We start from the raw sequence: 24,553 nt of genomic DNA on the forward strand, positions 1-24,553 counted from the left end.
ATACATTTAAAACATAATTCTTAAGAGTGATGGTCTACAAAAGCAAAAAAGCCTTCCATTGGTCATTTTTAAATGGTAAAATTACGAGAAATGCCACAAAACAATGGCAATGGTACACTCTTGGGCCGTAGGGTATGGGGACAGATCAGGTGAATAAATTTCCTCAGCACTTTTATGGATCCCTTATGCGCCACACATGTCCCAGTAGGAACTAGTTATTTATTTTTTCAGGTTGCCAAAGTAAGAATTAAGATTTTAACATTTTTTATAGCCAATGCTTGATGGATCACTCTAAATTAAGCCAAATTTTGAAGAATGAATGGAAGAAGCTCTATGAGCCATTTAAAGTTGCCTAATCTTTTTGTGTGTTATTTCCCCCCTTCTTTTGTTATATAGTTTACTCGCTTATATATCACTCCTTGCTGCCATCCCAAGAAAGGAAATTCAAGGAAAATTCCCCCAACAACAATTCTCCCAGAAAAATTCTCTCTACGGTAAACTACTCCTCCGGGACCCCCCCCCCCGCCTTGCGAAAAATTCTCCCCTGCAAAAAACTTCCTCTCCCTGAAAAATCACCCCGTGGAAAATCTCCGACAATTACCTTTCATTAGGGAATCAAATTCAAAAATCAAAAAAGTTCATGTAATATATGACCCCCCCCCCCCTGCACGGAATCCTTCCGACAATACTTCCCGAAAAATCCCCCCAACACTTACCATCGAAAATTTTCCCCACGTGTAAAATAATGATAATACTTATAAATTTAAAAGTATTTGAAGAATTAGATTCAATTCCAAATTAACGAAACTGTGAAATACCAAATTCAGATAATTTATTGAATAATAAATTTTACAAATTCGGAATTGTCTTAGATGACAGAATTCATAACTAAATAACACAGTAGTTGAACATCCAGAAAATGAGAATAATGGGACAAGAAGGAGCTGTCAAATATGTATATAAGTTTTGGCAGATATGATGCAATTGAATTATATTTAATTATGACACATAATAAGTTAAAAGGCCCCTTTAATTCTTAAGTTCTATTTTAGACTTCCCATCACAGGAGATTGAAGAAGTAGAGGAGCGGAGCGTGTTAGCGCCAATTCAACCGTTAATAACTTCTGGTATCAATTCTCAGATTTCAACTCAAATCTTAAGAATAATGGCAACACCAGCAAGCCAACTTTTTGTCTCACCAGGTAAGAAAAAAAAAAGAAAAGAAAATTGCAGAGGAGCAAATAAAGCCATCTATATTTTCTTTAAAAATATGAAAGGAAGACCAAATCTGGGAATAATAGTAAAAATAAAAAATAAAACATGTAAAAAACAGCGTTAAAAATAGTATTTTTTATTTCTAGGCACTCTTTTTTAATGCAATCGTGCGGTGTATGGTCATGGGCTAAGCTTGAGAATTCATGAAAGTATTGTTTATTGCACATGCTACTTGGCTGATTTCACTCTGACTTGGTTTTCAACGGGTAATCAATGGTGGGCGGCTGTTCATCATTTTCTTTTTGTGTATGTACGTTTTTTCTTCTCTTCCTTCATTCGCGGCTATAGAGCCTTGATGCTACCTGAATTTTATATGTACCAAACATAAAACACAAAATCACAAACTCAGCAGAATGACAAAAAATGGTTTGTAAAAATAAATGACAGCAAGATCGGGCCGTTGCGAAATACACCTTTTTTGGATCTACAATTTAGATCTGTTCTAGAAGAGTGGTTAGCACGCTAGACTTAAAATCCCTTTGGTGTCCGCCTGGACCGGGGTTCGAGTTTTGGTGTCGCTGGTTATTTGGTCTGAAATAGGGGTCAGAGGCATAACTCTTTAAGACCCAATGAGAGTCGACCCAGATCTAAATGGTTATGCAAATCCACCATTGCACGTCGGCTCAACGTCCATGAAACGGATGTCATTGCCGCCCGAAACTAGTGCCGCACCCTTTACCTTTTTACCTTTACCTACAAATTATTCTGTTTATTATTCTAGGAGAATTTTTTGGCAATAGGATAAATTTTTAGATTTTGGTCTAACTTTAATTTGAAACTTCGGTCTAATTTCAATTTGTTTTTTGCTTTTTCTGTTAATTTTATCGTCTGAATTTATTGTTGAATAAATCTATCTGTCTACAAAGGAGAGCAATGCAGCAAAATGGGTTCCAAGAATTAAGACCCGTCTCTTCCCGAAGCATTGAATTTTCGCAAATTAGACAGTGATTCACAATATGAATAGGGAGGTCTTCTACGGAATGAGGAAGTTTTTTATGATAAAAAATAAGGTGTTAAATGACCTCCTCCTTATTTCGGCTTCCCCCCCCAAAAAAAAAACAAACAAACTCCTGAATGGGATCTTGATCCAAGAGGAACAAAAGTGTCAAGAAGTCAAAATCAACCATGGCTGCCGTGAATATTTATTCATTAACGAAATTACTAATGAATGAGACTACAAAACATTAATTTAACTTAAATATTTTCATTTTGAAATGTATAATGAATTGAAAACTGCGAGTCTCATGATTATTTAGGCATTTGTAAACTTGCCACGCAAGACAATTCTTATTTTCCGATATTTAATGACCCCTTTGTCACTCTCTTCATTGCTCGTTGTCGCTCTCTTTATGTCCCTATTTATCATCTGTCGTCATAGTTTTTCCATTTGTAAGCTGACTCGCTAACTAATTCTGGTTTTCCCCTATTTAATGAACCCTTTGTCACTCTCTTCATGTCCGTATTTTTCGTCTCATCATAGTTCTTCCATTTTAAAGCTGACCCGCCAACTAATTCTGGGTCTCTCCTGTTTAATGACTCCTTTTTCACTCTTTTCATTACTCTTTGTCACTCTCTTAATTCCCTATTTCTCATCTCTCATCATAGATCTTTCATTGGTAAGCTAATTCTGCCAACTTTGGCGGTAACCCGCCAACTAATTCTGGTTATCCCTTATTTAATGAACCCTTTGTTGCCCTCTTCATTACTCGTTGTCGCTCTCTTCATGTCTGTATTTCTCATTTCACATCATAGTTCTTCTATTCGTAAGCAGACCCGCTTACCAATTCTGGTTTCCCCTATTTAATGACCCCTTTGTCACTCTCTTCATTACTCTTTGTCGCTCTCTTAATGTCCATATTTCTCATCTCTAATCATAGTTCTTCAATTCGAAAGAAGACCCGCCTACCAAATGTAAAAACAAACTGTTAATATAGCAGTGAACAATCCGTAGGTACAAAATTCAAGACTTTTTAATGACTACGCAAATTGAATAATATTCAAGGTTTCGACTTGTGGCTAGATAAATTCGAGACTTCAAATAACTTTGCTTCTGTGTGCAACTAACTTTTGATGGATGCGTACTAGACCAGAAACTGACTTCGCAGTGGCACTTTCGAACGTCAATGGGGGAGGGATGAAACTGTTCTACCCTGACTTTTCGAATGGGTTATTTAACAATATGCTCAATTTCAGACCACGGCCTTTTAGAGAATTAAATAAAAAAAACAATTTTTTTCAACTGAAAGTAAGGAGCAACATTAAACCTTAAAACGAACCGAAATTATTACGTATATGAGGGGGTTTGCCCCCTAGTCAGTATTTCGCTCCTTACGCTAAACTTCGAATTTTGTTCCAATTCTTTAAGAATGACCCCTGAATCACAAAGGCCGTTCAATTAGAATAGATAGCTCTCTTGAAAGTGCTAAAAAAAACTTTAGCGTAATAAGCGAGATATTGACTAGGGGGCGAACCCACTCATATACGTAATAATTTCTGTTCGTTTTAAGTTTTAATGTTGCTCCTTATTTTCAGTTGAAAAAACATGTTTTTCTTATTAAATTTCTGATCGTTCTTTAAATAATGCTGGGAAATCCGGCGCCCCCTTCATAGAAATGTCCCTTCTCCCATGAAAACATCCTCCATGAAAAGTCCCCCCGCAACCCCTCCCCCTCCCCCAAAAAATACCTTCTGAAAACGTCTGTATACTTCCCAATAACCAATACTAGATGTAAACAATCGACAGAATTCATAACTTGCAGCCCTTCCCCCGGGGATTGTGGGGGATTAAGTCATCCTCAAAGACATAGTTATTAAATTTTAGACTATGCTGAACAAAATGGCTATCTCAAAATTTTTATCGGGTGAATTTGGGAAAAAATGAGCGTGGGAGGGGGCCTAGTTGCCCTTCAAATTTTTTTGGTCACTTAAAAAGGTCACTAGAACTTTTAATTTCCGTTCGAATGAACCCTCTCGCGATATTATAGGAACATTGGATCGATACGATCACCCCTGGAAAAAACATAAATCAAACAGTTCGTGGTAACGAACTGTAAGTAAGGAGCGACCCGGCTCAATGGTAACCGAAACTCTAGAAAACGTTTTTGATACCAATAGATATATCAAAAGAATAAGATTTCAATGCTGATTTCAAATATATAACTTTCATCAAGTTTAGTGCTACCCATCAAAAGTTACGCGCCTGAGAAAATTTGGCTGATTTTCAAAAAAAGGGGGAAAGACCCCTAAAAGTTATAGAACCTTAATGAAAATCACACCATCAGATTCAGCGTATCAGAGAACACTTCTGTAGAAGTTTCAGGCACCTATCTGCAAAAATGTGGAATCTTGTATTTTTTGCCAGAAGAAAGATCACGGATGCGTGTTTATTTGTTTGTTGTTTTTTTTTTTTCCCAGGGGTGATCGTATCCACCCAGTGGTCCTAGAATATCGTGGGAGGGCTCATTAGAACGGAAATTAAAAGTTCTAGTGTCATTTCAAAGTGACCAAAAAAAATGGAGGGCAACTAGGCCCCCTCCCACGCGCATTTTTTTCCCAAAGTCACCAGATCAAAATTTCGAGATAGCCATTTTGTTAAGCATGGTCGAAAATATGATAAAAATGTCTTTTTAGGATGACTTGATCCCCCAAAGTCCCCAGGGGGAGGGCTGAAAGTTATGAACTTTACTCAATGTTAACATATAGTATTGGTTATTGGGAAGTATACAGACTTTTTCAGAGGAGATTTTTTCTGGTAGGTGGGGGAAGGAGAGGGTCAGGGGCTATATGGAATGATCTTTACACGACGGACGATTTCCGGGGTGAACGGGCATGGCTCTGCAGGGGGCACCGGATTTCCCAGTATTATTAAAGAAACAGATCAGGAATTAAATAAAAAAAAAAACAAGTTTTTAAACTTGTCAACTGGCTTTGAGTTAGAGGTCATTTTTAAAGAACTGGAAAAAAAATTCGAAATATAGTTTAAAGAGCAGGGTATTGACTAGGGGGCGAACCCCCTAATATACGTGTTAAAAATTTATGAATATAGAAGTTCGTTACGTAAGTTAATTCTAAGTTACGTATATTTATTACTAATAAAAACGTTCGTAAATAAAATTAAACAAAATTAAACAAGTTTCGAGAAAGCCATTTAACCAATTATAATATTCAAATTTTGTTTTAATTATTCATGTACGGGGAGCCAAAATCAAAACCTGCTTTAAATCAAAAACGTTCAAAAATTAAATAAAAAAAACAAGTTTTTTTTTTTACTGAAAGTAAGGAACGACGTTAAAACTTAAAAAGAACAGAAATTATTCCGTATATGAAAGGTGCTGTCCCCTCCTCAACGCCTCGCTCTTTACGCTAAAGTTTGACTTTCTCACAACTCTATTTTTTTAAACAATGAAAAAACTTTCAAACAGTTCGTGGTAACGAACTGTAAGTAAGGAGCGACCCGGCTCAATGGTAACCGAAACTCTAGAAAACGGGTTTTTGATACCAATAGATATATCAAAAGAATCAAATTTCAATGTTGATTTCAAATATATAACTTTCATCAAGTTTAGTGCTACCCATCAAAAGTTACGCGCCTGAGAAAATTTGGCTGATTTTCAAAAAAAGGGGGAAAGACCCCCTAAAAGTTATAGAACCTTAATGAAAATCACACCATCATATTCAGCGTATCAGAGCACCATACTGTAGAGGTTTCAAGCTCCTATCTACAAAAATGTGGAATTTTGCATTTTTTGCCAGAAGAAAGATCACGGATGCGTGTTTATTTGTTTGTTTGTTTTTTTGGTTTTTTTTCCCAGGGGTGATCGTATCAACCCAGTGGTCCTAGAATATCGTGGGTGGGCTCATTGGAACGGAAATTAAAAGTTCTAGTGCCCTTTTTAAGTGACCAAATAAATGGAGGGCAACTAGGCCCCCTCCCACGCTTATTTTTTTCCCAAAGTCACCCGAAAAAAATTTTGAGATGGCCATTTTGTTCAGAATGGTCGAAAATATGACAAATATGTCTTTTAGGATGACTTACCCCCCTGAAGTTCCCAGAGGGAGGGCTAAAAGTTATGAACTTTACCCAATGTTAACATATAGTAGGTTATTGGGAAGTATACAGAAGTTTTCAGGAGGTTTTTTTTGTGTTTGTGGGTGGTAAGGGTGGGTCGGTGGTTATGTTGGAGGATCTGTTCATGAAGGAAGTTTTCATGGGGGAAGGGAAATTGCCATGAAGGGGGCGCCGGACTTGCCAGCATTATTTATTGGTTATTGGGAAGTATACAACCATTTTCAGGAAGGATTTTTTCTAGAGGGGGGGGGCTAGAGGAGGGGTTACTCTGGAGAATATTTCCGTGGAGGATGTTTCTGTGGGGTAAGTGACATTTCTATGAAGGTGGCGCCGGATTTCCAAGCATTATTTAAAAAACAATCAGAAATTAAATAAAAAAAACAAGTTTTTTCAACTGAAATGTAAGAAGGAATATTAGAACTTAAAACGAACAGATATTATAACGTATGTGAGGGGTTTCTTCCCCAAGTCAATACCTCGCTCTTTACGATACAGTTTTTTTAGTGCTTTCTAAAGAGCTATCTATTATAAATAAACTGCCTTTGTGATTCAGGGGTTTGTGAATAAAATTTTTTTTTAACTTTTATCGTAAAGAGCGTGGTATTGATTAAGGGGAGAACCCCTTCATATACGTAAAAACATATACGTAATGAACAAAACAATAAAAAAACAAGCGATACGGCTCAATAGTAATCGAAACTTTTAAAAACGGAATTTTGATGTCAATAAATGTATCAAAAGAATGTGTTTATAATGCTGATCCTAAATATATAAATTTTATTAAGTTTAGTATTACTCATCAAAGGCTACAAGCCTGAGAAAATTTACCCGATTTTTTAAAGAGGGGGGAAACATCCCCTACAAGTGAAAGAATTTAAATGAAAATCACACCGTCAGATTCAGCGTATCAGAAAACCCTATTACAGAGGTTTCAAGCTCATATATGCAAAAATCTGCAACTTTGTATTTTTTACCAAAAGAAAAATATACGAACATAGAAGTTAGTACGCAATTTAATTTGTAAGGACATCCATTTAGTAAAAGAAAAGTAAAATTTTTATGCAAATAAAAGCTGCATTAACTAAAAAACGATCAGAAATTAAATAAAAAAAACAAGTTTTTTAAACTGAAACTAAGGAGCGACATTAAAACTTAAAACGAACAGAAATTATTCCGTATATGAAAGGGGCTGTCCCCTCCTCAACGCCTCGCTCTTTACGCTAAAGTTTGACTCTGTCTCACAACTTTATTTTTTAAAACAATAAAAAACTTTAGCGTAAAGAGCGAGGCGTTGAGGAGGGGACAGCCCCTTTCATATACGGAATAATTTCTGTTCGTTTTAAGTTTTAATGTCGCTCCTTACTTTCAGTTTAAAAAACTTGTTTTTTTTATTTAATAAATAAAAAATAAACACGCATCCTTGATCTTTCTTCTGGCAAAAAATACAAAATTCCACATTTTTGCAGATAGAAGCTTGAAACCTCTACAGTAGAGTTTTCTGATACACTGAATCTGATGGTGTAATTTTAATTAAGATTCTATCACTTCTAGGGGATGTTTCTCCTTTTTTCGAAAATAAAGCAAATTGATTCAGGCTCGTAACGTTGGATGGGTAAGACTAAATTTGATGAAAGATATATATTTGAAGCCAAGATGACACTGTACTATAATCAGCGCAAGTTATTATATAAAAAAAACATCTGTAGCTTTTCTGCTGGTAGTGATGTGTTTAAAAACAAACAAAACTGATCCTCTACGATGAATAACATATAAGAACTATATATAGTTAAGATAAAACTAAATCAAAAATTTCAGGTGGAACTGGTAACATTTTTCTCCGTGTAAAGAATCGGGGAGCTGCCTTTTCAACCTTTTTCTTCTCAGTCGGCGCAAATATTGGACAAAATTTTGTAGCTGTCCAACCAAGACAGGTGGAGCTGGGTATTGCTCAAGAAATTGAAATTATAGTAACAGTTCAAGTACCCATTAACATATATCCTGGACAAAATGTTCTGCTGACATTGTATGCCATCAGAGGAATAGACAATGCACAGACAGCTCGACAAATCCTCATCCAAACAAGAAATGAGGTAAGACTCTGCTTAGTCTCATTTAGCCTTTTGAAAGGATAAACTTTTTTGTCTTGGTAGAATTCAGTACTTTAGCTATTCATAACATAGACTTTTTTTTGTAAGGATCAGATAAAAATGTGCTATCCCCTCCCACCAATTCACAATTCCGAGAATCCTTCCCAGGTCAGGGCTAGCGAGGTAATGGTCTGCTATCATTGTTTGGAATCAGAGGAATAATATATTGTGTGAATAATTACAGGCACTGGAATAGTCACTCGGATGCATTTGTGAGGCTCGGCCCTCAAAGAAAGATAAGTAATCTTTCTAATTATTATAACTATATTTCCGGATTAATTATGACTTCTTTTAATTTTTCTGAATCTCTATAAGAAATAAATGGAAAATTGAACGGAATAGAAATAGTTTCATCGCAGGTTCAAGAACTGAGAAACTACCTATTTGCTATTTCATCGCGAATTGATCCGACAGTAGACAAGTTCTCGGAGGATACGTCACAATTGAAGAAAGACTACCTAAGTTTGCAAGCAGAAATGTCGGCTACTAACGTAAAATTGCAAAGACTAGAAAATGAGTCTAAAAAGTGTAATTTGGTCCTGTATAATTTCGATCCTACAAACAAAGGTTCTTTGTTACGAGAAGATGTAATGAGAGCACTCAACTTACATGTGCCAAATTTAGGGCTGAAAATGATGGACATTAGATACATTTTTTGGCTAAACGCTAAACAAGGCACGCGACCGGTGCTGGTTAAGTTTACAAGTGGTTACATTCGTGATACTATATTGCGTTCAAGTGCGCACCTGAAAAGGGCGGGTCTTGGTGTTAGTCCCGATTATACAAAGCGTGAATTGTCTATTCGTAACCACCTAAAGCCTTTTCTTGAACGGGCTAGAGGAGAAAATAGAGAAGCAAGACTAAGAGGGACAAAGTTATATATTGGTCAACAGTGTTTTACGTATAGCCTTGATAAGCAGTCTGTAGTTGAGGTTACGAATTCCCCTAATATAGAGTCATCAGCGAGTACCATGACCCATTTTAAGGAAAATTTTGGACAAAAGTTTCTCCGTGAACCTGGGTCTTTATCAGTGCCACAAAAAAAGTTTAGTAAAGAGTTTGGTTTCTGAAAATAATTGGTTTAAGAACCTTGCAATTCAAGATCGCTTTCTGGATCTTCATCCTCAATTCAATCTTTCTTTAGTGTAGTGGAGGAGCTTAGTAGCGATAACGAAATAAATGGGGTGAACAGTGAAACTCCTGTTATTAAAAAAGGCTCCACATCAACTATTGTCGGGCCTGAGGGGGCTCCCAAACGTAACAGCCAACAAATTATTAGCCCAGATGACCACCTAAGACAGAAGAGCAAGTCGGTTAGAGCTGAGGACCCTAATAAAATGGAGGCTAGGCGGCTATTTAACTCGTCACAACCAATTGGCTCAAATAGTGGATAGGATAAGCAGGGCCATGGCGCAATTTACGAGTGTCATTTAGCGCATTGGAATGTTCAGGGCTTTTCGTATCTTAAATTAGAGTGTCTTCTTAAATGTTCTGATTTTTCAGTTGTATCATTAGTAGAAACGTGGCTGGAAAAAGAGGAGAGAATAGAAGGTTTTTCTTATTTTGGATCACAAAGAAAGCGATCGCAGAATGGTAGAACTTATGGAGGAGTGGCATTATTGATAACGAATAGATGGTGAAATTTATCTCGGCTGAAAAGTGTTTCATGTCATCTAGTATGGGCGCGAGTACCTTTATGTGGTAACTCGTTTTTCTTTTGTTCAGTGTATTTACCGCCGGAAACTAACACTTTTAGTGATGAGGATACCTAGGGGATATTAGAAAATGATATGGATCGTTTTTCAGAACAGTTTCCGTCCGATTATTTTATTTTTCTAGGGAATTTTAACGGATATACAGGGGAGGACGAAGGAGCCCGTGAGGAGGAGGTGGATCTCGAACTAGGAAAAACTAAGGGAGTTTATATGATTGAGCCGTCGGTTAGGAGGAGGACGAGTAAGGACGGTCATCGGAGAAAGAATAATTGGGGGAAAAAATTATTGGATTTTTGTGGTAAGCAGAATTTGGTTATTTTGAATGGGAGGACAGGGAAGGATAAAGGAGTGGGGGATTTTACATGTTTTTCGGGTAAATCTCCAAGGGTTATAGATTATGGGGTTGTTAGTGTGGAGATTCTTTCTTGTTGTGTGGATTTTGAGGTGATGGTGCTGGCTGGGTCGGATCACCTGCTTATTAGGGTTGAATTAAGAGGGGGAGGATGGGCTGAGAGCCGGAAAAATAAGTTTGAGGTTAAGGGAAAGATGGGTAATGAGCTTGAATGGAGGGAAGGTTTAAGGTTTGAGAATGATAGTGAGGAGAAGTTGAAAAAGGTATTAGTTGAGGAGAGAGAGTTGGAGTCATTTATTCAGAAGAGTGAGGAGATGGCAAGGGAAGGGGCGAGAGCAGGGTCTGTGGATTTTTTGTCGGGGGTTTTGTATAAGATTGGAACTAAGGTGGCATGTAGGAGAAAAAATGGTAGAAGTATTGGTTTGATGAGTTTTTTTTATAAGGATTGTGAGGAAAAGAAGAAGGAGGTTTTAGTAGCTTTTAGGTTGCTAAAGGCTAGTAGTACAGTTGATCTGGAAAATAATTTGAAGGTGATAAGGGACAAGTAAAGGGGATATAAAAGGCTACTTAAGTTGAAGAAGAGACGTTTTGAAGAGGAAGAAAGCCAAAACATACGGGAGAAATTTAGCGTGAATGATACAATGGAGTTCTGGAAGCTAATTAGGAAATCAACAGAAAATAGAAGGTTGACTGATTCAGTCCCTCACGCCGATACCTGGCCAGAATACTTAGAACAAAAATATAAAGAGATATACACCGAAGAGGACGAAGAGAGAGAAGATGAGGAGATGAATAGTTTAGAAGAAACAGCCGATTTTGAGTTGGATTAAGAGGACGCTAAACTACTGGAACCGGTTGGACAGGAGGAAAATATGGCACGCTTTGAAAAGCATGAGAGGGAACTCAGCACCGGGCATCGACGGAGTACCAACTAAGCTGCTGAAATGGTCAAGAGCGTGGATACTGCCAGTGCTTGCATTGATATTCTTGGCAATTCTAAGTACAGCTCTATGGCCACAAAATTGGCAGATATCGATTATGATCCCATTATTTAAGAAAGGAGAAAGAAACCTACACAAGAACTATAGGGGGATAAGTTTAGGAAGTTCTATCAGTAAGCTATTTTGTAGAGTCCTTTCTAGTAGGATGGATAAATGGTTGCATTATAAAGGTATATTAATTGAATGTCAGGCAGGGTTTAGGGAAAATTATAGTACAATTGATCAAATATTTTGTTTACAGGCTTTAGCTAGTAAATATACGAGGCATAGGAAAAATAGGCTATATACGGCGTTTTTGGACATTAGGGGAGCATTTGACGAAGTTTCAAGGAGTTTGTTGACAGTGGTGTTGGTGAAATTAGGATTGCCAATTAGGTTAGTAGAAGTTATAATGAAAATGTATGAGGTGGTTAAAGTTGTAGTGAAGGTAGGTATTTCTTATTCTAGGCCATTTTTAAGTAATGTATGCCTCAAACAGGGATGCACTCTATCACAATGTATGTTTTTTCTTTTTACTAATGATATTTAACAGTACTTTAGAAATAGAAATGCCCCCATATTATATTGAATGTCGCTTGAGCTGTTTGGTTTATTATTTGCAGATGACATGGTATTGATTGCAAAATCGGCTCCGGATTTGCTCAACATTTTAGAGATTTTGGATAGTTATCTGGGGAGTATAAAATTAGTTTTAAATATTGAAAAATCAGTTATATTAGTTTTTGGAAATGATGAAAGGTAAAAGAATAAGTTTTATTTTAAAGGGAAAGAGATGAAAGAAGTTAAGGATTTTATTTATTTGGGATGTAAGTTCACAAGTTCAGGGAGATGGAGCGATCAGGTGCAAATAGCGAGTTGGAAGGGTCAGAAGGCTTCATGGGCGTTATTGAAGAGTCCCCTTAGGCATCTAGGACCGGCAGATATTAAGCTACAGAAGAGAATTTTTGAGACGAAGGTAGGCCCATCATTGAGTTTCGGTGGGGAAGTTTGGGGTTTTGATAAAGGGGGAAAAATAGAGATAATTTATTTAGGACATTTCAGAAGACCTTTAGGTCTAAGCGGGAAATTTAATAGCCTGGTGTTAAAGTGTGATAAAGCATTGTTTTCATCGAGGGTAAAAAGATTGGTTAAAATGATAGGATACTGAGAAAAAGTAATCCACTTACAGAGTAATAGGTTAGTAAACGCAGCTTATCTGGAGGTGTTACAGGATAGAAGGAAAAGTTCATGGGCTTCCCAGGTGAAATCAATCTTAAATAGTTGTGGGTTATCAGGTGTTTGGAATGAAGGGAAGGGGATAGGGCTGGAAGTAGGAAATGTAGCAAAACTAGTTAAGGGAGTGCTTGAAGATCAGCAGATTCAGAAATGGCATTGTGAAGTCGCAGCCTCGGTGTCCCTCGACATTTACCGGCAATGGAAGGAGGTCTGGGGATATGATAATTATTTTAAAGCGGGTTTAAATAGTGAAGAAATTAAGTGGTATTTATCAGGGAGGGGTAACTATCTAGCACTTGGAGAAAGGAGGAAATATTTAGGGAGGGTAAGGGTAAAGGAGGGTCCTTACTCATGCCCTATGTGCGGAGAAAATGGTCAGGATCTGCTTCAATTCATGGCCCTTTGTCCCGAATTACAGGATTTAAGGAAAGAATTATTTTTTGTCAATGTGGGGACAAGTGAGTGGTTGGTTTCAGTAATGGGATCAAAAAATTATGGGACAATAAGAATTATAGCAAAGTATATAAAATTGGGTATGTCACATAGAGATAGATTTTTGTAAAAGGGGTGGTGTGAGTGCGGAAAGTATTGTTGTATGTGTGTAAGTTGTTGTCTTGTTTGTTATTTTTGTAGTCATGGCCCTTGATAGATGTAACATACATCTATCTATTTATGTTAGTTTAATGGTATCGTGTGCTTTATTATGTTTTTGTAATGTTTTGTAATTTTGCGTTGTTATTGTTATGTAGGCTACCATACTTTGCTATGAGTGTTATAATCATGTGTATTATTTTGTGTGATTTTCCTTTTTTTGCCATGGCCCAAAGTGGCTTTTATTGCAATAAATATCTATCTATCTGTCTATCTATAACGCACAAACAGCTCAACGAATTCTCATCTAAACAAGAAATGAGGTAAGGTTCTGTTTAGCCTCATTTAACCCCTTAGAAAGAATATTTTTTCCTTTTCTTGGTCAAATCTTATACTCTAGCTATTCATAGTACAAACTTTTTTTCATCGGAGAAAAAAGCGCAGTCCCACTCCTTCCCAGGTTAGGGAATGATGAAATGTTCTGCTGACATTGTATTCCATCAAAGGAATAGACAAGACACAAACAGCTCGACAAATCCTCATCTAAACAAGAAATGAGGTAGTTTTGCTTAGCCTCATTTAGTCCTTTCGAAACGATAATCTTTTCTTTTCTTAGTTGAATCTTGTACTCCAGCTATACATGGTATAAACTTTTTGTGAGGATCAGATACAAAATGTAAAGTCCCTCGTTCCTCCAATTTATAATTCGGAGTCCCCTTCCTAGGTTAGGGATAATGTTCTGGTGACATTATATCCCAACAGGGGAATTGAGAACGCACAGATAGATCGACGCATCCTCGCCCATATAAGAAATGAGGTCTTAAATTTTTCATCGGGTCCTTAGCGTCATTTGAAAAAAATAAGCTTTTGTGTAAAAACGAACAGAACTGAAAGATCAGAGAAAAAATATTTAGCCCTTTCCCCTACCTTGTAATCCCAAATCTTCTTCCCATGTTAGGGCAAGTGAAGTAATGTTCTTTAGACATTGTATGCCATCTAGGGAATAGACAACGCATAGACAGATTGAAACTATCTCGTCCAAACAAGAAAAGAGGTAAAACAATTAAGCGATTTTTTTTTCGGTGGCCACCTTGGCCACAGTGGTTATAAAACCTTAAAAAAGAATTTGTTTTTAGTTTATCAGATCAGTTTTCGTTAACAACCACGACCAGGCAGCTCAACTAGATGTTGACAAAAATTCCTGAAATTATTCATATTAAATTATAGAAATATGGAATTAAAATATAATTGAGATCTAAAATAGAAGCTTGCTGACAAAAGATGTGAGGTAGCAATAAAACGTTAATAATTTTCCAATAGTTTTCACAAATTCTTTTTTTTTTTTGCTTTCGTGTTATTCTTCCTCTTAATGGATAAAAATTATATTCTCTCGTATTTAAGAGCAATCTACATAATTTTTTGTTCTTCGTTTATACCACTGGAGTAAAGTGTGGGGGAGTGGGGTGACACATACCGAATGTTTAGGGAATTGTGATATTATGACTTCATTAGACTGATAATCTGTCATATGAAGTATAGACCATTTAACTCTGTGGATGTTAATGGATAGAGCAAAGAACATGGATAACTTATACTAATTTTTACCTAATACACACACTAAATTTTACTAATTTTACTAAACTAATTTTACCAACTACACATATTAAATTTATTATTACACTGAAAAAATTCCAAGTGTCGCCAAAGACTAGATGGCGTTGAGGGTTATTTTGGCCAACACTCGCATCAATTTCCTCTCTTGTAAGTTACCCGTACTCTTTGGGATAGAAGTTAGAAGCAGACAAAAACTTTATAGTTTTTCTATCATAGGAAACTCAATTTTGTCCCTGGGTAAAATTTGGCAATACAGGGCCTTATTCTCTATACAATTTTTCTACTCCTCCTAGAACAAAGGTGCATTTCATACAATTCCATTCTTACATCAAATAACTCTTGAAAAGGCTTTTCCCCTGCGTTATATCTAATTCGGCAATTAGTGGCTCCAACTTTTAGTTTTAAACTCAATTTTTGGCGCTGCCTTGGGTCTAATTTGACTATCAACGGCGTAATTATTTTTACAAATCTTTTACTTCTGCAAAAGTTTAAACCTATTTTACATTATTTCAGCCTTACGACATCACACAGCCCTATGCAAGACTTTTAACCGCAACTAGATGCAGCGAACATACTTTTGGAAGCTGTGCAACCCACAGTTGGGCTGCAGTTCTCGAAATAGTTGACACCGAATCAGGTAGTACAAAAGTTTTCCTGAATCTTGTGTCAGATAGCATCACCACACCACTGCTTAGAAAATAAACTTTAAGGCAGATAGTTGTTTCATTATTGCAGGTATATGGTTCTATATATATATATATATATATATATATATATATATATATATATATATATATATATATATATATATATATATATATATATATATACATATATATATATACATATATATATATATACATATATATATATATATATATATATATATATATATATATATATATATATATATATATATATATATATATATATATATATATATATATATATATATATAATTATCCCCCTTTTTATTAAAACGTCCTTTTTCCGGGCTTTGAATCATTTTTTGTCGGCAAAGGGAAGGTAATTTCCTCCCTAAAAAGGATACTGGGTAAACAAAGGCAAACGATGTCCTTATTTCTGTCAGCAAAAGGGATCTTAGTTTCCAACTACATACAAAAAGATGATATTATGTAAATTAGTTTAAGGGCTATAATTGAAAATTGCTTGAAATTACTTCGAATTTGACATTAAATTCAGTGATCATGATTCTTCAAAATCCCAATAGGTTTAGCTTAGTTTTAAGAAAGATCTTAAGGTAAAAATTCAATGTTAAACATAATACTTAATTCTTGCAACTGTCTTCAAACATTGGAAACGAACATTTTTACTATGATTTTTCTACAAGTTGACCAAATTTAAATATGACTTTTGAGGTCCTGGACAAGGTGTATTTCACGACCTAATACCACATCAAAGGAATTTTCACGACTTTCCAGCCATTTTTTAACGCCAGGATGCCCCTCTATTCTGTCCCTAAGAAAATATTATCACCCATCAACTAATTTATTAACTTCTGGTGTATGAGGACATAAAAGTCATTCCAAAATTTATTATTGTTATATATATATATATATATATATATATATATATATATATATATATATATATATATATATATATATATATATATATATATATATATATATATATATATATATATATATATATATATATATACATATATATGTATATATATGTATATATATACATATATATACATATATATATATATATATATATATATATATATATATATATATATATATATATATATATATATATATATATTACTCTCTTTAAACGAACATTTATTGCTTATTTATGTATGTATAATTTTTTTTTCAAAAACGGCTCTATAAGTTTTTGGGAAAATTGGCACCCTGGCATTTTCTGGCCTGAAAAAACGATCTAGATAGGTCACGAGTTTGAGAAATTCTTTTAGATCCTTAATTTTGGGGAGAAAAAATCATATGAATGTTTTTATGAGCACATTTTAAGAGCATAAATTACATCATTTCTGCCCTAGGAGTGGTTGGATAGTTTTTATTAACTATGACGCATGTAAAATTACACAAGATGACAAACTGCTTTGCAGAAAATTGCAATTGAATAAGGAACGCATTATTTTAGCGTCTGTAAAGGATAGAAGGAGGAATTAATAGTTAGTATCTATGACACGTGCAAAATCATACAAAATGACAAGAGAAAAAAAATGAATAAGAAACCAACAAATCACATTGAATTGCAATCTAAAATCTGACTTCAAACTAAAGAATAACACAATAATTATGCTTTTGCAGAATTTAGATATTTCAGAAAACTGCGATTGAATAAGGAACGTGTTAAGCAGGAAGGAGCATTTGGCTTCCCGACAGAATTTCTTAATTCAACTGAAATTGCTGATTTGCCACCCTGTTACTTGAAACTCAGGAATAAAACGATGGTTATGCCAATTTTAGATATTTCAGAGAACATAGGTATTGGAACATATGATTTTGAATGAACCCAAACAGCTAAAGTAAAAGGCATCGAAAGAAGTTTGAGGTAAAAGATGCACAAAAATAAAGAACAAGCGAGATATGCCGCTAGAAGATATTTGACAACCAGTATCACAACGAATACATGGAATCGTAAATGAAATCTGCGGTTATAAGAGAAGAAACGGTGAGAATCACAACGAGTTCCAGAAGATAACAAATCTTATAAAATGGATAATTCTCGATGCTCCAACAGGAAGGAGGAATTGAGTTCACTCCAGACTTTCTTAAATCAATTGCTATTGCTTATTTGACAGCTCATGATTTAAAACAAAAGAATAACGAGTATATATATATATATATATATATATATATATATATATATATATATATATATATATATATATATATATATATATATATAACTCCCTTTAAACGAGCAGCTGTGTATTTATTTGAAACGTCTTTACGTCAGAATTATATACCTTTTTCGTATTTTTCCCAGAATGGTTGCATCAAGCCTAACCTGAAGCCATGACATCAAGAAAAAGTTCGCATTATCTGTAGTTAAAAGACAAGCGACAACGAGAATCAATATATACAGCCTGTCACGTGCCGGGGCCCGGCCTCGAAGTCGGCTACGGTTTTTTTTTGTCTTAAAACTGGCATTTAGATATTTCTGGCCAAAAAAACTATCTAAATAGGTCACAACTTTAAGGAAGAATTCGTATTTTTACAAGGGCAAATGTATCGAACCTATGGTGTTCTCGTTAAAGAACAACGAGATATATATATATATATATATATATATATATATATATATATATATATATATATACTCCCTTTAAATGAGCAACCGTGTATTTATTTAAAACATCTTTACGTTAGAATCATATACCTTTTTAGTATTTTCCCAGAATGGTTGCATCAAACCTAAACTGAAGCCATGACATCAAGAAAAATTCACATTATCTGTAGTTAGAAGACAAGCGACAACGAGAATTAATATATACAGCCTGCCACATACCGGGGCCCGCCCTCGAAGTCGGCTACAGTTTTTTTTTTGTCTTAAAACTTGCATTTTGAAATTTCTGGCTAAAAACGATCTAAATAGGTCACAACTTTAAGGACGAATTCGTATTTTTACAAGGGCAAACGTATCGAACCTATGGTGACGCCATGACATCAAGAAGAGGCTCTTTTGGAAATTCCATTGCAATAGATAGATAATGTTTTTTGTTTAAGCTTATTCTGAAGCTTCAGCAGGTTTAAAATAATCGTAATAGCTTGTTAGAAAACTTCCAGTTCATTAGGACATACAACGTTGTTGAATTTCCTACATTCTTAGATGTGAGACGTATTATGTAGTTTTTTAAGCTTATGAAAAAAATATTTGATATAATTTGTTTACAGGTTTACGAGCAATTGAAACAAGACCTGAAATAGCATTTAATGGAGAAGATTTCCCCATCGGTAGAAATTCTTCAGTTCTTGTTACATTTGAAACAACGTGCTGTCAAAGGAGCATTGAAATTTTCACTTATGACTTGAAAGGAAATCAAAGATATGATATCATTGATCAGTACAAAATAGGTAATTGAATTTATAACTTTATTTGAAAATATAACTTATAACATAAGATTATAACTTTACGAATATAAATTTAATAATACAAATATAACTATAACTTTAACATTAACAAATTATATAAATAACTATAACTATAACTACTATAAATAACTATAACTCTGTAACTATAACTTTAAGAATATAACTTTAATTTACTTACTGTTATTTTGTTTTTTCCACTTTTTCCCAAAGACTTAAGCACGACTGCTCAATCACAAGGGCAATTTGAATCGAATAATTTTTATTTTCTTTGTAAATTCAGTTTTACCTATTCAGAGACTTAGGCAACAGTGCAATGCTAAAACACTTTTTTAAACTTCTTATGCTTTAATTAAGTTAAGTTAATAAAACAACATAAATATGAGGTTCGACAACGCAGAAAAACAAACATTTTTATACAAGACTTGAGAGTGTAGTGGTGAGGATGATTGTAGTAGCCTACGTTACTACTAGGACATTTAGTTCAAGTCTTGGAAAAGACATGTTTTTAAAATACAAATTCGCTTTCAAGCGTCCATTCATTTCTAACGACCAATTATTTTTAAATTTTAAAGACAAAGAAGCAAAAATAATGAATGTTTACTTCCTCACCAGAAGTTCAAAGTTATTTGCAATATTGGGGCAGAAAAATTACATTAATAAAGTTGAAAGAATAAAAATCCGATAATAAGAAAAATAATATGTTTTTAAACTCATTTTCAAAACGGAATAACGAGTAGAATTTTTTTTCTCTCGAGAATCTGGGAATGTAAGTGAAATGGAGGGGGGGGGCAAAGCAAACGGGGTTTTAAGTAACTTGATCTTTTTAGCTTGTTTTCCTCAACTAATCGAACTTTTTCCATTTATGCATTTACTACTTAGATCGATTTTATATCTACTTTATGTAATGCCCAATCCGTTTTGAGCCCGTTATTTCACTTATATTCATAGATTCTCGAGAAAAAAAAATAATTTTTAGTCCATTGTGAAAAAAAGTGAAAAAAATGTATATCACAATATCTCGGGAATGGAAGAGTTTGTTGCTCTCATAAAGGCTTTAAGCATAGCACTAGAGAACCTGAGCATAAAGATCGGGGAGTTAAGAAGAAGGCAACTTCCCTTAGTCTATATACGGAATAATGTCATCTAGAGTTAAGTTTTAATATCACTCCTTACTTTCATTTAAAAAAAAAACTTATTTTTCTTTACTTAATAACAATAAAGGCCGACATAAACATATATTAAAATTAGTGACCTCTACTTTATCCTAAAATCTGGTGCTAGAGATCTGCCATAATTTTATTCCTATTGTCTAACATAAAATCATCATTTCTTCCAGATACACTATGGCTGGGTTCTGGAGAGGCTGCTGCCATCTCTTTAGGCGTTATACTTTTCATCATTTTAATCATTATTTTGATTATTTTCCTTTGTCGATGCAAAAGAAAACGCCAAGTTCAAACTATTCTAAAGACATCCAGAGCGAGAGACCCTGAACGAGTGGACAACAGATGACTGGCGTAATCAAACATTAAATATAGATCCACGGACCTTGTTAGCTCTAGTGCTATTGTATTATATTACTTTTTTGAAAAATAGACTTATTGAAAAGGACTACTGTTAGGACAATGTCTCTGTTAGGAAATTTGTTTGGTCTCCAATTGCCTTCAAATGGCTCAGAGAACAAATAGACTATCTGAATTACCCTTACTGCATGCCTATCTTCCTTAGTTCTGCCCTAAGGTAATAGAATATAATGAAGAAGTGAAAATGGTCACTTTTATACACTTCTGAAAAAGCTAGGCCAGCTTTGCTTCTCACCCAGACTATCAGTCTTGGCTTTACTCTAATTAGGCTTTCAAGTTTTTGATCACCTTGGCCCAATTTTTTACTTGGGCGCACAAGAGGGTAAAAACGAATTTTGTTTACTAACAAACAAGTATGTGTCCAATAAGAGAGTCATGCATACTTTCGCCATTTACCCGTGCCCCCAGCCATTTAAACATTTTGCTTCTCAATTACTTGGACAATCTGTCTTGGCTTTTCTCATGTTTACAATTAGCCATGTCTTGATGCAACCTATGCAACCTACAGCAAAATACTTGACAACTTCAATTCAAAATCAATGGAGTAGGCTCCTCACAGAAATATTGACAGATATTAAAGCTTGTTTTTTCTGAATTTCATAAAATCATTGATCCAAAATAAAGATAACTAATCACCCGTTTCATTTTTATCTAAAAAAATTCCTTAGTTGACTAAATTTTCTCAATAATTAGGGAATTGAAATTTCAAAATTCATTAAAATTTCAAAACTTCAGTAACAGATTTCAAAAAGAAAGACCTTTGTTCCCGTTTCAGAGAAAATAGCACGTCAAATAATTGTCTTTGAAAACCGTCGACTGCACATATCCATTTTATTCATTTCACAATTCCACTGTTTATTCCATGTACATATACTTTTAGGGAAAAATATGCGATCACATAGTCACACATCAGTGCATCTCTAGATGCAGGAGTTTCTATTCACAAGTTGCCAATCTCAGAGTTTTCACTCAACAACTATCGACAGCCAACAATTTCCCTAGGGAGATTCAGGACTAATAAAATGACAACTTATATAACTTTTAGGCTATTTTGCAGAGGCACAGCTAGGGTTTTCAGCACCCAGGGACAGTGTCAGTTCCCCCCTCCTCCATCACTACCACAATATAAGTAAATAATATATTAAAAACCTCAATGGTGCCAAAAGTTTTGGTCAAGTCTCTTAAAGATAAGTTTTGGCATATGGAAAAAAGCAATATGCCTTATCAAGGAATAAAGGACTTAATAAAAATTTAAAGGACGGCTTGTTTTACAGCAGTTATACTCAGACACTGACCTGGGGGACACTGGTGTTCCCCAGGTCGCTCCTCTTAAATGCGCTGCGACATTTTGAATGTGTAAGTCGGAACCTTTTTTTTAGGACGGAATTATTGTTGGCTAATGAATTACAAGCAATTATATTCTTAAGTAATTTCGTTAATGAGCGATAACTTTAATTTGATTATTTTAACTTAATATGTTCCACGCTACTGATGAGTCGTTTATGACTGTCTAATGCAACTGTGAACTGAACCTGCGTTTGTGCAATTCATAGATTCCGCTCCCAAATCAGTGTTCTTCGGAAACTTATGTTCAGTAATGATAAGTTTATCTCGCCGTGAGTATAAAAGACTAGGGTAACATTAAGTGCCTCATCCCAGTTCCAGATATAAAAAAAAAAACTTGCAAAGCTTGAAAAAATGTCAAGTGTCGCAAAATATTAGATGGCGTTGATAGTTTTTTCTTAGTCAACACTAGCACCAGTTTCCACTCTTATAAGTCACTCATGCTCTTTAGTCAGTAGGAAGAAAAAGAAGCCTTGATGTAGAAAGAATCTAAACCATAACGATTTTTGAATAAGGAAAAAGTCTAAAATCAGAAGAGTAAATAAGGAAAATCACATGGGTCACTGACACCATCTTACGTCAACTTCTTACACAGGAAACTCCGTTTTAAGGAGAGGAGGATAATAGCAATTTTAGTATAAGCAGCATCGTAGAAATGTTTCGCGTCATTCACATTATAAAGTGTTACATGAAAAAGGGTGAAAGAGCTTGTCATTTTGCATTTAATTTCAGAAAAACAATAGATATAAAATTTGGCTAATTTTTAGGTAGTAGATATAGGGAGGTAATTTTTAGGATAAGGAGCAGTCTCACAAAAAAAGGATAAAATTCCGCAATTTTTGCCTGGAAATAGGTTTCCGATTTGGCAATTTGACGGTTTTTATTTTTTCAGATAGATTTTTTAGGTTTGAAGGGGTGGTTTGTTGAAATCCCCAAAATTAGATGAATTAATATAGTTTGAATAAGCATCAAAATTGGATTCTTTTCATGTATTACTGTTATCAAGACTCTGTTTCTTAGAGTTTTGGTTACTATTGATCCACTACACTTCTTACTGACAGTTCGTTACCCCGAGCTGTTTGTTTACCCAACAAAATACTTATATGTAATTTAAAAGGTCGAACTGAAAGAGTTTAGAGAACCGGGTATAAAGTCAGAGTTTTTACTTACCCCTTGGTAAATCCTTACCCGAGCAATAACTGAAAAGCTCATAGTTTTCAATAAACCAAAAAACATTCTATGGGGCATTGAATTTGGTGATAGGCCCATTCCTGAAAGTTTCTTTCAGTTTGTAAAAGTTCTGGGAATATCCAAATGGGCTATACAAGTTAGAAACTGCAAACAAAGCGAATTTTGAGCTCATAGTCAGCGCTAGTTCAAACTTATTCTTAGGCCTTAGGTTGAGTTGGGCCAAATAGGGTTTGGTTTAAGCGGGAGTTGAGTTGTATACAGGTTGAGCTAAGCACGGGTTGATTTTAGTGGGGGTTCAGTTAAATGGGGTTGAGTTGCAAGGGGGGTCCAATTAAACAAAGGCTCAGTTGTACGAGGATTCGGTTATATTGGGTTGAGTTGGACGGGGGTTTTGTGGAACGAGGGTTTATTTGTACGGGCGTTGAATTGCATTGGGGTTCAATTTCATTTGGGGTAAAATGCACGAGGGTTCAGTTACATACACACCTGCACAGATATACATGCTGCGACTAAGAAATACGAGTAATTACCTCCCATGGACTTTATTTGGTACAGCCATCTATAGCACATGACACCAGACCCCCCTTTCGATTGAGAACGCATCCGCTAGGCATACATCTGAACGTTTTCCTGTCTGAAGTACCTTTAAGGGGCCTTTTTCAAATTCAGTTTCAATAACATGGAGTCAGACCTTAAGTCAGAATCGAGAAACTTTAGATGAACAGGGCTCCTTATTTCAAATAAGCAAATACCTTAATTTCTTTAAAATTTAGGTTACCCTTCTATGAACACTCAGCACCCAGTCCCCAATGAAGATTTAAAAGAATTAAAAATAAATCCTATAGAATACTCTACACCATATATTTTGATATATAGCTAGAATATTCCAAAATCTCTTCTTTTCTTTTTATTTGTCTCACTTTCCCTTTAGTGGCTCAATTTTACATCTGGGAGAATTTTCTGGGCAAAATTTTCCGCTGGAGGGAATATGACAGGAGGTGGATTCACTGGACATCCTCTTTATATAATAATTAAGAAGAGACAAGATAACCATCACTTTTAAATTTGAAAGTAGGACATCCTTAAATCAGGAAGCTCTTACCTCAAGACAACTATAGGTTCTTAATAATCTTCAACAAAATTTAAAATTATTCCAGTGAATATGGAAGCACAAAATAGAAGCTCTTCGGTGCTATAATGAAACGAGATGTATCATGTTATTCCAAAGCCAATTCTGCTTCAAAACCTAAAAAAAAACGTTGAATGGTCTATTCCATAAATTCACAGTTGAAGCACAGAAGCAAATATTCCTATTTAAACTAAGTTTTTTTTTTGTAAAATTACTCTTTTCCGCTAGATAAAA

General features: G+C 34.9%; 1 protein-coding gene across 1 annotated transcript in view; it reads left to right on the plus strand.

Annotated features, from left to right (window-relative positions):
* The window catches only part of LOC148954121 (uncharacterized), a 30,365-nt gene extending 9,688 nt beyond the window's left edge, over positions 1-20,677 (plus strand). The window contains exons 3-7 of the mRNA XM_089086924.1: positions 1,053-1,202; positions 8,159-8,433; positions 15,492-15,615; positions 18,875-19,054; positions 20,409-20,677. Of these exons, the coding sequence (XP_088943050.1) occupies positions 1,053-1,202; positions 8,159-8,433; positions 15,492-15,615; positions 18,875-19,054; positions 20,409-20,584 (905 nt within the window). The 3' untranslated portion in view covers positions 20,585-20,677. The remainder of the gene's footprint in view (positions 1-1,052; positions 1,203-8,158; positions 8,434-15,491; positions 15,616-18,874; positions 19,055-20,408) is intronic.
* The last annotated feature ends 3,876 nt before the right edge of the window (positions 20,678-24,553 follow it).

The sequence above is a fragment of the Artemia sp. Qi Xiang Cuo genome, chromosome 3 (assembly GCF_049724085.1).
Source record: "Artemia sp. Qi Xiang Cuo chromosome 3, ASM4972408v1, whole genome shotgun sequence".
Classification (NCBI taxonomy): domain Eukaryota; kingdom Metazoa; phylum Arthropoda; class Branchiopoda; order Anostraca; family Artemiidae; genus Artemia; species Artemia sp. Qi Xiang Cuo.